The sequence below is a fragment of the Lathyrus oleraceus genome, chromosome 6 (genome assembly GCF_024323335.1).
Source record: "Lathyrus oleraceus cultivar Zhongwan6 chromosome 6, CAAS_Psat_ZW6_1.0, whole genome shotgun sequence".
Lineage (NCBI taxonomy): Eukaryota > Viridiplantae > Streptophyta > Magnoliopsida > Fabales > Fabaceae > Lathyrus > Lathyrus oleraceus.
In genome coordinates this window covers 47441896-47455112 of record NC_066584.1, presented here as the reverse complement: position 1 = coordinate 47455112, position 13217 = coordinate 47441896, and the positions used below count along the sequence as shown (strand labels likewise).

The window sequence follows — 13217 nt, the reverse complement described above, 5'->3', positions numbered from 1 at the left end:
AAAACTCCTAACAAATAATAAAATCTCTTTCATGTTGAAATATGGATTTTTATTCACAAATTGAACCTTCCAAAGTTGATGAAGCTTTAGGTGACGACCAATGGATACTTGCTATGCAAGAAGAGTTAAACCAATTCGAAAGGAATCAAGTTTGGAAACGTGTCCCTATGCCAAGTGGTAAACACATCATGGGTACCAGATGGATGTTTAAGAACAAACTTGAAGAGAATGGTATAATTGTTCGAAACAAAGCAAGATTGGTGGCCCAAGGATACAATCAAGAGGAAGGCATTGATTTTGAAGAAACATTCGCTCCGGTTGCAAGGTTAGAAGTTATCCGTTTATTACTTGCTTCTGCATATTCATTAAATTTTCAGTTATTGAAAATAGATGTCAAGAGTGCATTCTTGAATGGCTACATCAATGAAGAAGTCTATGTCAAACAACCCCTGGGCTTTGAAGACTTCAAGAATCCTTCACATGTTTTCAAGTTGAGGAAAGCTCTTTATGGCCTAAAGCAAGCACTGAGAGCATAGTATGATCATCTCAACAACTTTCTTTGTAAAAAGGGATTTGAAAAAGGTAAAATTGACAAGACCTTGTTTAGTAAGAAAATAAAAGGTAACACTCTATTGGTTCAAGTCTACGTTGACGAAATCATATTCGACTCAACAAACAAAGAGATGTGTGAAGAATTTTCATTGATGATACAAGGAGAATTCGAGATGTCCGTGATGGGTAAGATGAACTATTTTCTTGGACTCCAAATTAAGCAACTGAAGGATGGGATCTTCATCAACCAATCAAAGTACTGCAAGGAGTTGCTGAAAAGATTTGACATGGATAGCTGCAAGGTAATGTCTACTCCAATGGGATCCGGATCTTATGTTGATCAAGATAAATCAGGTGTTTCGATTGACATCACAAAGTATCGAGGTATGATTGGTTTCTTACTATATTTGACGACAAACCGTCCTGATATAATGTTCAGTGTATGTCTTTGTGCGTGTTTTCAAGTCAATCCAAAGGAATCGCATCTCAGCGCTGTTAAAAGGATCATGAAGTATCTCAAAGTAACAACAAGTGTCGGTCTATGGTATCCTAAAGGTAGTATTTTCAATTTAGTTGGTTATTCTGATGCTGATTATACAAGAAGTAAAACATATCGAAAAAGCACTAGTGGTACCTGTCACATTCTTGGAAATGCATTAGTATCATGGGCTTCAAAGAAACAAGCATGTGTTGCTCTTAGCATTGCCGAAGCGGAATACATAGCAGCAGGTAGCTGTTGTGCTTAAATACCTTGGCTTAAGCAACAACTTTGTGACTACGAACTCGATCTTGGATGCATTCCTCTTCACTGTGACAACACAAGTGCGATAAACATTACAAAGAATGCGGTCATGCACTTAAGAACCAAACATATTAACATTCGGCATCACTTTCTTCATGATCACGTGCTTCAAGGAGGTGTCAAAGTCACATTTATGGATACTCATAATCAAATCACCGACATCTTCACAAAACCTTTGGCATGAGAACCGTTTTACAAAATTCGAAGGGAACTTGGATTTCTAGATGATTGTGACATTTGATTCTTAAAAAAAAAACCATCAATTCAAATACAAAGGTACACTCTCTTTTTACCCAATATCTTTTATTTTGAAATATATATGTATTCTCTTACATGAGTTTGAAGAAAAAGTCAATTCTGTGTGTCCTTACAATGTTTGTATTACGTGTTTGCCTCGCATAAAGTTGCCTAAGGATATGTTAGAGCATGTGTAATTCTTGTTTTGTTAAAATTCATTGCATGGTGATCTTTGTGCAATCTTTTTTTGGGAAGTTGAGAGGTCTGGGGCCATTACGACCATAATTCCCATTACATGTTGGTCATAATATCCAATTCCTTTATGCATTTATTTGAATTTTCTGCATCTTTCTTCCTCAATTTCTATGGAACGTTAAGACATCTCCCATGCTTGGCCTAAATATCTTTAATATAGACCTTGAGTCTCCATTCCTCTACATACTCCTGAAATGAAAAGAAAACAACAAAGTGACAATAAAAAAGTAATGGGAGTAAGTAAAAGTAGTAAATTCGACGATAAAATTAAACAATAAAAAGGATTAAAATCATACTTATAAAATAATCCATTCAAAATTTGCATTACATCTCATTGGGTCAATGTCCAATGATAGATGCGGATACTGAGTATATGTCAAGGTTTTGATATGTTAATGATAATGGTTGTTTAATATATGTTATGCTTTGTATTGTACCAAATTTAACACAAGTTGTAAGTTAGGTGTACAAGTTCTTGTTCAAACCATGTGAATCATTAAGGAGTATACAAGTGGATTTTCATATACTTGAAGGTTACAATAGGTCATGGAATTATATTTGATAGTGAATTGTGTGATCATTCAGTTGTAAGATATGTTAATTTATACTTTGTCGATAATATAAATGATAGAAGGTCTACAATGAGATATTTCTTTACTCTGGTTGAAGAACCTATTTGTTGGAAATCAATTCAACAAACACCTTTCTATATATGAAGAAGAATACATGGTAGTATCTACTAAATAGTCTTTGTTGCTTACAATATTAGTGAAATAATTAGGTGTTGGGCAAGGTGAAATTCAATTGCATTGTGACAGTTAAAATGTCATTTGTTTGACAAATAATGTGATATGGTGTGATTGAACAAAGCACATTAGTGTGAGGTTTTAAAAGATCGTATAATTACTTACGTATAGACATATAATAATTCGAAGTGTCTAAATTTCTAATTATACAACTAATATCTGTACGGAATCAACCATCGTGAAAGGTTGACCGTGGAAAGTGGGTGGCGAAACCTGTCACAATAATATTCAAAAGTAGCACAGGTTGTATATTATAAACCATATTCTTTCACTAATAATACAAAATAAGTGCAGCCACTTTGTATACGAAAACATAGATATAATTAATCGAACTTCATCACTAAACATCATGAGCTCTACGTATATTTATAATCTCTTTATTCTTTTGAGTTGTTGTGGCTCTAAAAAGAGTAATGTTATCCAAACGCAAAATCTTACACTTATATCGTATGTCACTGTTCACAAATACGGTAAATAATGACTTTCTTAATTGTGACTTATATATATTTCTCTATCTATCTATATATATATATATATATATATATATATATATATATATATATATATATATATATAACATGTATTCTGACATTAAAAAGTAGTCTTTAGTGGTAAATAAAAGTTGGTTAATTGTGTGTATAAATTTGGTTATATAGTTCATATTTTGGTTATTAAGTGTCCTGACATAAAAAAAATAAAATTTTATGTGTTAAATCAACTTTTTTTAATAATGCGTATAAGATTGTTAATATATTTGATAATTTGGTTAATATATGGCCCGACAAAAAAAGAATAGTCTTAAGTAGTCAAATAAAATTGATAATGAGGTGTAATAATTGGTTAATGCAGTTCATAATTTGGTAATGAGTGCCTAGAATAAAAAGTAGTCTTAAGTAGAAAAAAAAAGGTAACCACAAAAAAAAAAGTTGGTTGATGCATATTAAAAAGTTAGTTAATACAGTTTATAATTTAATATTTAAGAATGATTAATGCTATATATTTTATTGGTTAATAAAGTAGTTAAAGTAATTAATGAATTATAAGTAAAATTAATGATTAATAATATAATTTTTTCATGGATAATAAAATAATAAAATTAATTAATAACACATATTGATATTTGTGTTATAACATAGTTTTTTATATTTTTTAAAAATCTTCTGCTATAAATAGTTTTTTTTTATCATATAAATACATTCACCAATGTTTAGCGTAAATATCTGTGTGAAAACCATGGCTCAAATAGCTTTCATCTTCTAAGAGTAACACATAACTTAATGGGTCTTATATTGAGAATTGTGTACTAGGGTTAAACCTTTAAAGAAATCAAATATTTTTCAAGAATTAATAACCATTTAAATAAATAATAGAAAATACAACAAATGAAAAAACCTCTATTTCATCCCATACAAGATCTAGTAACTTATTTTTTTAATAAAGAAACTAGCATGTGTGACCAAATAACATAAATCATCACAAAAGTAAACTCCTATTTCTATCTCCAATTACAATAATGAAAGTTTTAAAATATATATAATAAAATTAAACATGAATACAAAAAAGTTCTCAACATATGTTTTGCAGAGTCATATTATGCAAGATCAATCTCCATATTATGGCCATAAAAAAAAATCAATAACCTTTATCTTTTTTCATGTTTTTCTCATTAAATATGAGAATTAATATGAAAACATTTGTTCCATCTCCACACACACTAAACCAAAAACCTACAAACAAATCTCCCTCCCATGTTGATTGTTCGAACCAAACTATGAAGAATGAGTTACTTACTCTTGATAAGAATCAAATTTAATCCATTGTTCTATCAATTAAAAGTCTCGCTGGCTGCAAGTGATTCTATAAGATTAAGTATAAAGTTTGTGACACTATTGAGAGACACAAATTAAGGTCGATAGCCAAAGGATATACTCAAATGATGGAAATATATTATTTTAATACTTTCTCTTCAGTTGTCAAACTTACCACAATCAGAGTCCTCCTTGCCTTCGTTGCTATTAATCATTGACATTTTGAACAATTGAATGTCAATAATGTCTTTTTAAATGATAATTTAAAAGAAGAGGTTTACATGACATTACCACATAGTTATCCTGCTTCTAAAGTCTGCAAACTACACAAATCAATTTATGATCTAAAATAAGACAACAGACAATGATACTCAAAATTATCCCTAGCCTTATTTAACTTGGGGTACACTTAATCTCAAGTAAACCATTCCTTTTATGTGAACTCTGATGCTAATAATTTCAAAGCTTTGTTGGTTTATGTTGATGACATAGTGTTTACTGGTAATTGTATGACAAAGATTGAAAATGTCAAACTTTTCCTTGACCAATAATTTTGCATCAAAGATATTGTCAGGCTCAAGTTTTTCCTTTGTTTTGAAATTGCTAGACCAAAAGAAAAAATTATGGTTAATCAAAGGAAGTACACTCTTGAACTCCTTGAAAACACAGATTACTTGGGGTGCCAAACCATCTTTCATTCCCCTCAATGCTACAACCAAACGTTTTCTAAATGATGGAACTCTACTAGAATACCTTACCTCTTATAAAAGACTAATTGGAAGACTCTTATATATCACTCGCACTAGACTTGACATTTCATTTTATGTTTAACACTTAAGTCACTTCATTTTCAAATCATAAGCCCCTCATTTCAATGCATACACCACCCTTATCAAGTATCTCAAATCTTTACCAAGCAAAGGCATTTTCTACTTTAGCATTGCTTTCATTAAGCTACGTGGCTTTGTTGATTCGGATTTGACTAGATGTCATGATGTCAAAAAAATATGTTACAAATTATCGTGACTTCTTAAGTACTTCACTCATCTCTTAGAAATCTAATGAGAAAAATATAGTGTCAAGGTCCTTTATTGAGGCTTAATATCAAGCTCTAGCCTTCCTGACATGTGAACTTCAATGGCTTCATAACCTTCTCACTGATATTTGCATCACATTTCCTCAACTTCTTCCATTTATTGTAATAGCAAATCAACTTTCTATCTTGCACATAATCTTACATTCCATGAAAGAAGCAAACACATAAAAATAGATTGTCATGTCATTCGAGAAAAAATACAAAACAAACTAATCCTTCTTTTTCCTGTCAGCAGTTCCAACCAATTTGTATATGCTTTCACCAAACCTCTTCGCTAAGCTTCTTTATTTGAAAAAATGTCTAAGTTGGGTCTATGTGATATCCATAGTCCAACTTGAATGAGGATTTTAATTGTACATGTTGTTGTAGAAGTAGCAACTTTATTCATCTATTTTCTATTATTAGAAGTTGGTTATGATTGGTTATGGAAGTTAGTTAGTTTGCTAACTAACTTTCACTATATCTCTCCATACATAGAGGCAGGCCCGATCCAACGAATTTTGAGGCCTAATGCGTGTAAAAAGTCTTAATTTTTATCATTTATTTTAATTTTTTATGTATATAATTTTTAATTTGTATTTTAATTTTTATCATTCATCTTAGTTTATATATAATTTTTATCATTTATTTTAATATTTTTATCATTTATTTTAAATAAATTTTTAGAAAAACTATAGGGTTTGATTGTTTTCACAAGACTATGTATTTAAAAATAACAAATTGTTAAATACTTGAGAGAAATTACTTTAAAAATAGCAAAATATGCAAAGTTTAGTCTCATCAAGATCGAACTAAGGTACGATGAGATGCTAGAGTATTTTATCCACCGCTGGGATACTAAATTTTAATAAACATTTTTTAATTATATAATTTTAGAGATCTAATTGTTTAGCATTTGAGACCTATTTTAAAGGTCCTAAATATTGAGGCCTAAGCCTCACTCGCCTTAACTTTCACTCTTTCATAGATGAGATGAGTTTTTTAAACTCCAAATTACATCATTAACACATATATATCACAACAAACCAATTGATTGAGCTCGAATACTTAATGACCTCCACATAAAGATGAATCATTTAGAATAACTTGAGTTTAAAGTTATTAGCCATAAATATATGCACACATCACAACAAAGTTTATTTGATAAGCAATAGCACACTCAAGCCACACACTTCATCTTTGTTGCTACTCTTTGACAAGATGAGCATCAATATCTTTTGTCACCTTTGCAGCAAAGTCCAAGAATGAATCAGGAGATGCAGCTGTAATATTCTCCTGTAGTTTCTCATACTCAAAAGTCCATTTAACAAGCCCACCATGTTCCTTATCAATCACTTGTATTGTTACCTTTAAACTCTTGTAACTCTCACCCACTTCCCCACCAAAGACACTATATGTGATTATCTTATTCTCATCATCTATAGTCTCAATTTTTTCTTTAGCACTTTGTTTTTTTCCTTCTGCATGGATTCACAAGTATTCAAAATTAGAGTTGATACATATATAAATAAGCAAAATAAGATGATGAAACATAACAACGTTATTTACCTAATGTATATTCCCAGTGTTTTATGGAACCAACATTTTGCCAATCACCTTCCTGCACTCTACCTTCCTGCACTGTTTCTGTAGAGATATTAGGAATATGATGGAGTTTCTCTCTAAAGATATTATAGAACTTATCAGCAGGTGCTTGAGTCTCTATTTCAGTCTCCACTTTCCCACTTAAAGCCATATCTATGCTCTCTATTAATGTTTCTACTCATAAGATGGAAATACATTCCCTTAAATAGAAGATTAATTGTGATGATTTGACTAAAGTTAATAGTCATGTGCTCCACCCACGAGCAAGTTTCATATTATGGCAATGTTTGACGAAATTAAAACTTATCTATTAATCGAACATCACAATTATAACAGCTGTATATATTAAGTTTAACTTTTTTTAAGGGATATAAGTTGACATTTTATATGGCTTATAGAATATGAAAAAGATGCTGGAACAAACATTCTTTCAAGGCCGGCCGCGTGCTCAAAGATAGAAAAAGTCTATTCATGATGATGTCCAATTCAAGGTACATACAATCATAAGACCCACACTTGATTTTCACCCTGAGACGATCACCCACCATTAGATATAATCTGACAATCTTCCGGACAAGACGTTTGATCACATAGAGATGGTTTTGACCGTCCAGTCTATATAAAGTCCAACATGTGTCTTTATTTGTTGATTGACATTCTCAAACTATTTTTTCACTCATTTATTAAATTGGGTGTTGGAATGTTAACCTTGCAAGTTCATCCTTGCTTTGTCGTACCTGAAGCTCACTCAAACGCCCCAGAACTCCATTTCTTTTTATCTCTGCATATTTCAGGTTCCAATTCGGAACATTGGCGTCGACTGTGGGGATTTACATATGATTCTCTCGAATTTCCATGATCATATTCTTATGATCCCAAAGTCACGAATCGCAATCGCAATCTCGCTCAAAAGAAGGCGAGGGTGTTTCATCCCGATGCTGAAGTCACTATAGATATATTAACTCTAACATTATTTCCTTACCTTGTCGTGTCTCTGATTGATGGTGTTTCATCCCGATGCTGAAGTCACTATAGATATATTAACTCTAACATTATTTCCTTACCTTGTCGTGTCTCTGATTGATGGTGGATCATCTAGTAAGGAAGAAAGGAATGAAAAGCATCCACTAGGGTTTCGAGATTTCGATAAAGTCGATGGAGCTCCTAATGCAAGGCTACCACTAGTAATATCTGCTACCATAGAAAATCACTCGTTGTCAGAGATCCTTATCGATGATGGGAGTTTTGCAATGTTATGTGCCTTAGTATCTTCAGGAGGTTAGGATTACGTGAGTGTGATCTCACGTTGAATGAAGGCTAGAATCTCTTAGCATTAATGACTTTCCTACTCACTCGTGGGGTTATAGAATTACAAGTTTCTATTGGAGAAGGAAGAAACGAGTGGACCCTGAACACATGTTTCTTGGTAATTCTCTACAAACGTGTATACAATGTCGTCCTATGGAGACCATTCCTCGTGACGCTTGATGTAGTGGCTTCTATATTCCATTTGAAGATGATATATCACAATGATTTTAGAAAACTAAATGTCATTTCAGTTGATATATGTGGAGCTCGCATGCTACATTAAACAATATTAAAGAACCCTTTAGCGGCAAGTATCACCCATGAGAAGAAAAGGAAGAAGACTTGAGAGACTACCGTCATAACGGTCGATCTCGACCTACGAGAAGATGAAACCCTTCAAGATGAAGAAATCGGCTCTCCCCTAAGGGTCAAAGCAAAAGCCTTAAAGGTCGGTTCCCGATGAAAATTTTGAGATTATACATCTTGATGATAATCCAATGAGATTGGTTCACCTAGGAGCTAATTTTCCATCTGTGGTGAAGAAATGGCTCATTAATTTCCTTAAAGCTAAAATCGACCCCTTTGAAGTTTCTCTTGATGAGATGCCCGAAATATACCCTAATGTGGCTTATCATCAATTGAATATTGATCCCTTCGTCCATTATGTGGCTCAACAAAGAAGATAATAATCCTCTAAAAAGGATGAATCAACCATGAGTAAGGACCATATTCTACTAAACGCCTACTTTATTTCCAAAGTTAGATACACTGAATGGTTATCTAATGTTGTATCAGTCGATAAATCTTCATGGAATGGAGAATATTCATTGACTACACCGACCTCAACCGAGCCTTCCCTAAATATTCATATTCCTTCCTAAACATTGACAAGGTAGAGGACAACTCAGCCGACTACAAATTATTGTCATTCATGGCCTCATATTCCAACTATAACCTAATACTCATGTTTAAGGCGGACAAGGACAATACTACCTTAATGACTAAGTGACCTAACTATAGATACAACATTATTTCCTTTAGCATGAATAAAGCACTAGAAACATACTAGAGGATGATAAACAAAATATTCACCTTATTCCCTTTATCGGTATCATATCTTAGCCTACAAGGATCCTTTCCCGAAGGGTGCTCATAGCAAATGTCAATAGATGAGGCTGGACAATTGAAGCGAGTGCTCATCTTCTCCTCCAGTGTGATGTATGGTTGAGCTAGATTTAATTTTTCTTAAGTCGTTCTCACCTTATTCTTCCCTAGTTCGGTACAGAAAGGATGGTCCCGAAGGAGGCCATGCTCGAAGATCCAACATTGGAGAGGTTTTTTGGTTCCTTCTACTTTGATTGTGACTTAAATGAATCAATCAATGTATGATCATAAGTTTTCTCTTGCTTCTTTCATGATGTATCTAAGAGTGGCTATAGTAATTGGTTGCCTTTTCTGTGCGGTGAAATGTCCAGTGAGTCGATCACAAAAAAAATTCCATGATTTGATGCAACCGTCTGGAAGGCCATTGAACCACAGGTTGGCCGATCCGACTAGTGTCAAGGCCAACAAATTGCATTTGGAAGAATCGTCGGTACAATAGTAGTTTAGGCTATCATTGATAAGTTGCATGTGTTCGTCGAGATCTCCTTTCCCGTTGTATTCCTCCACTGAGGGGTATTTTTGCATAGATTTCGGAATTTTGCTTTCCAAAATTCAAGCACATATAGGATGTTTAGGTTGTGCTCGGCTTGTTTGATGTTCATTATGGTCCGGAGAAGGAGCATAACTGCATCGATCTCCATCCAAACTTCGAGGAGGGGAATTACTATTCCCGCCTATAAAGCATTTTTTTGGTTTCAGGACTTTTCTCTCTTCTTTCACTATAGACGGCTCTGGCCGTTCGGAACGGTTTCTTCTCGAATCTGCATCTTGCACTGTATTTTCCTAAGGTTGGATGTGTTGGGGAATTTCTTCTAGGGGAAGGAACATTTCTTCAACGACTTTGGAATTTTTCTGTTGAACGGCGTGATAGATGCCATTTATCAACTCGTTCGCACCTTGAGATCCAAGGTTCTCCTCTAGAATGCCAAAACCGCGCGATATCTCAGGTTGCTCCATAGGAATTGGGGATTGAATCTGAAGTATCACCATTTTCTTTTACCTTGGTCGCGGTGGCGGAAAGACTAGGTTCGGTTTGCTTAAGAGCATTGGAGTTGAGGTTTATATTGGCGACAGTAGGAGTTACATTTGGTCGACTGGTGGTTGACGATGCTACGTCGGTTATAGCTATAGAAGCTTCGCTTGCTGTGGAAGAACGCGTGGCTTTTGATCCTACCATTTCTATGGACCTATGAAGTTTAGAAGCACTAAAATTCGGAGATTTATTGGCGTCGAATTTGATTCAATTGAACACAACTTGAACTTCTCCCTTTCGTCGAATCCTTAGTTTTGAAGTTGAAGAGGATTCCACGCTAGAAGATCAAACACGGAGTTGGAAAATCGTGGTGTATATGGGAATCAATAATCGATTCCCATAGACGGTGTCACTATTCTGTTACGGAATCAAAAATGTGTAGAGTCATAGAAGTTGCGATGGAGGAGAGCTTCTGATGTGGCAGAGCAGGGGGTGTACCTGCAAGGTTAGTACTTTGACGCTTAAGTCAGTATATGCATAATGAGAGAGTATTCAAATTGTATTTGAAATTTGTTACTTGAAATTGCACCACCCTTTATATATAGGGGAAAATAACGGTCTCGCTAATTTCCTGACGTATAATACAAAGGACCGTTGGATACGTTGAAGGAATGAATCATCTGCTTTCGGATTATTAAAGACTCAATGGTCATGAGAATATTTCATAAGCTTTAGTAAATACCTGAGTTGGATCCAGGATGTTACGTCTTGTGGTGATCGACTCAGAAAATGAGCTCTTGTTTATACATTGTTTGGACATTTTATCCTTTTAGGGATTATTTGTATGGATTAAAAGCTAAACCTGTCAAAAACTTTGGTTTGGGGATTATGTGATCAAACCCTTGTTTAGGTTTGAAAGCTCAGTCCGTGATAAAAGCTTTCATAGGTTCTTGATTAGTCAGTGGAAAAACCAAGTTAAGGTTAAAATTTAGTCCGATATTAAAAGTTTGTTAAGGTTCGAGATTAGCCCGATATTAAAATCTCTCAGGTTATTGGTTAGTTTGTGGTAAAACCAACGGTTAAGGTATATCAACTCAGCCCGATGTTAAAAGCTCGCAAAATTTGTTTAGAAACTTGAAGATTAACCGCTTTAAGATTCTCGTAGAAAGGAGACTAGCCGATTCGATCAACCGTTTAGAAGGAAGACTCACCGCTTCACTCCGATGTTTATTATTTGGTTGGAGGGTTCGTGAGTATAACCTACTAAAAACTCTCAAATTTATTAAATACTCTCAAGATCAGAAGAAAAATCGTTTTTTTTATTTAACCAAACCTAATAATTGTCGGTGTTCTTTTTTTACCTCAACTATTTACTTTCTGCACTTTATATTCTAAACTAAAATAATTTTAAACTATAATTTTAATCCACAGAATTTATTTTAAACCATATTTTTCTAAACCTCATCAATGTAATTTCTTAGAGCCTTGAGATGAAAACCCCATACTGCAGAATTTATAAATTCTCATTTATCATAGACTCCATCCCACTACAGCACAAAAAACAATACAAAAAAACATGAGTATTACATATCAAAACAGGGGAATAGAACACCATACTATAACAGGTCTCATTTATTCTTCTCAATTCTTACTCTTTTTATCCCTATGTTTCTTAAATTACATTAAGATATCTCACAATACTGCTGCAAATCATCCTTTGTCCCGTTCATAAAGAGCATTAGAATTTATAAACCACCTTAAGCTCTTAATAAGAGTTTGGTATAAAACATCAAAATGATACAATTGTCACTCCTATGATTCTATGAACCTAACAATAACAACAAAACAAAACAAAAAAAGTTATAACCATGAAATAGAAACTATAAACTTAGAAATAATCAATTGATCTTTTTGTTCATATGCTTCACAAGCTGACCCATCTGAAACCTCCAATACACAAAATACACCATGCCAAATCCAGTCATCACATAAAGCCAAACATTCTCTCCCTCACTCTCCTTTGGCGACATAATCTCCTCAATTCTAAAACCCTCCCTCTCTGAATTCCCCAAAAGACCCTCCAAAAAATACCCATACAACACATACATCTTATCCCTCCCTCTGGAAACAACCGAAGTAGGGTACCCTTCACTCCCAAGGTCAATTTTGTCATAAAGCACACCCTCCCCCCATCCATTATTACTCTTCAGAAGCCACAACTTATTCGCTTGCGGTGAAACCACCAAAACGACACCGTCACTTCTAAAAACGACGCCATCAGGACACTTGAGATCCTCGTTAAGAAGCACGTGCCTGGCCGTACCGTCGTCCGCATCAACCTTGAAAATCTTACCTGTATTGGTTTGCACCACCAAGAGATAATCCCCGCTGCTGACGTAAGCAATACCGTTGAGCCCGATGTAACTATACGGTGTGTCGCGGTCCACCGGATGTTCGGTGAACCTCGGCGATTTTGAGAAGATTGAAGCTTCTCCTTTCACGTTGACTTTCCAGATGTAGTTGCCGATGGAGTTTGTGACGTAAGCGTTGCCGTTGTAATCAACAGCGACGTAAGCGTTGCCGTTGTAATCAACAGCGACATCGTTTGTGAGGGCTTCTTCATCGGAGGGGA

The 13217-nt window shown here is 34.3% G+C and overlaps 2 protein-coding genes across 2 annotated transcripts; one reads left to right on the top strand and one right to left on the bottom strand.

The window, feature by feature from the left end:
- The first annotated feature begins 743 nt into the window (after positions 1 to 743).
- LOC127093929 (uncharacterized mitochondrial protein AtMg00810-like) lies at positions 744 to 1298 on the top strand. Its single transcript, XM_051032818.1, has one exon. The coding sequence runs from the start codon at positions 744 to 746 to the stop codon at positions 1296 to 1298; it is 555 nt and encodes a 184-aa protein (XP_050888775.1).
- A 5136-nt stretch (positions 1299 to 6434) lies between these two features.
- LOC127092733 (MLP-like protein 34) lies at positions 6435 to 7312 on the bottom strand. Its single transcript, XM_051031617.1, has 2 exons — positions 7105 to 7312; positions 6435 to 7016 (listed from the first exon to the last, which is right to left on the bottom strand). The coding sequence occupies exons 1-2, from the start codon at positions 7289 to 7291 to the stop codon at positions 6742 to 6744; spliced, it is 462 nt and encodes a 153-aa protein (XP_050887574.1). The 5' UTR covers positions 7292 to 7312; the 3' UTR covers positions 6435 to 6741.
- Positions 7313 to 13217: the final 5905 nt, after the last annotated feature.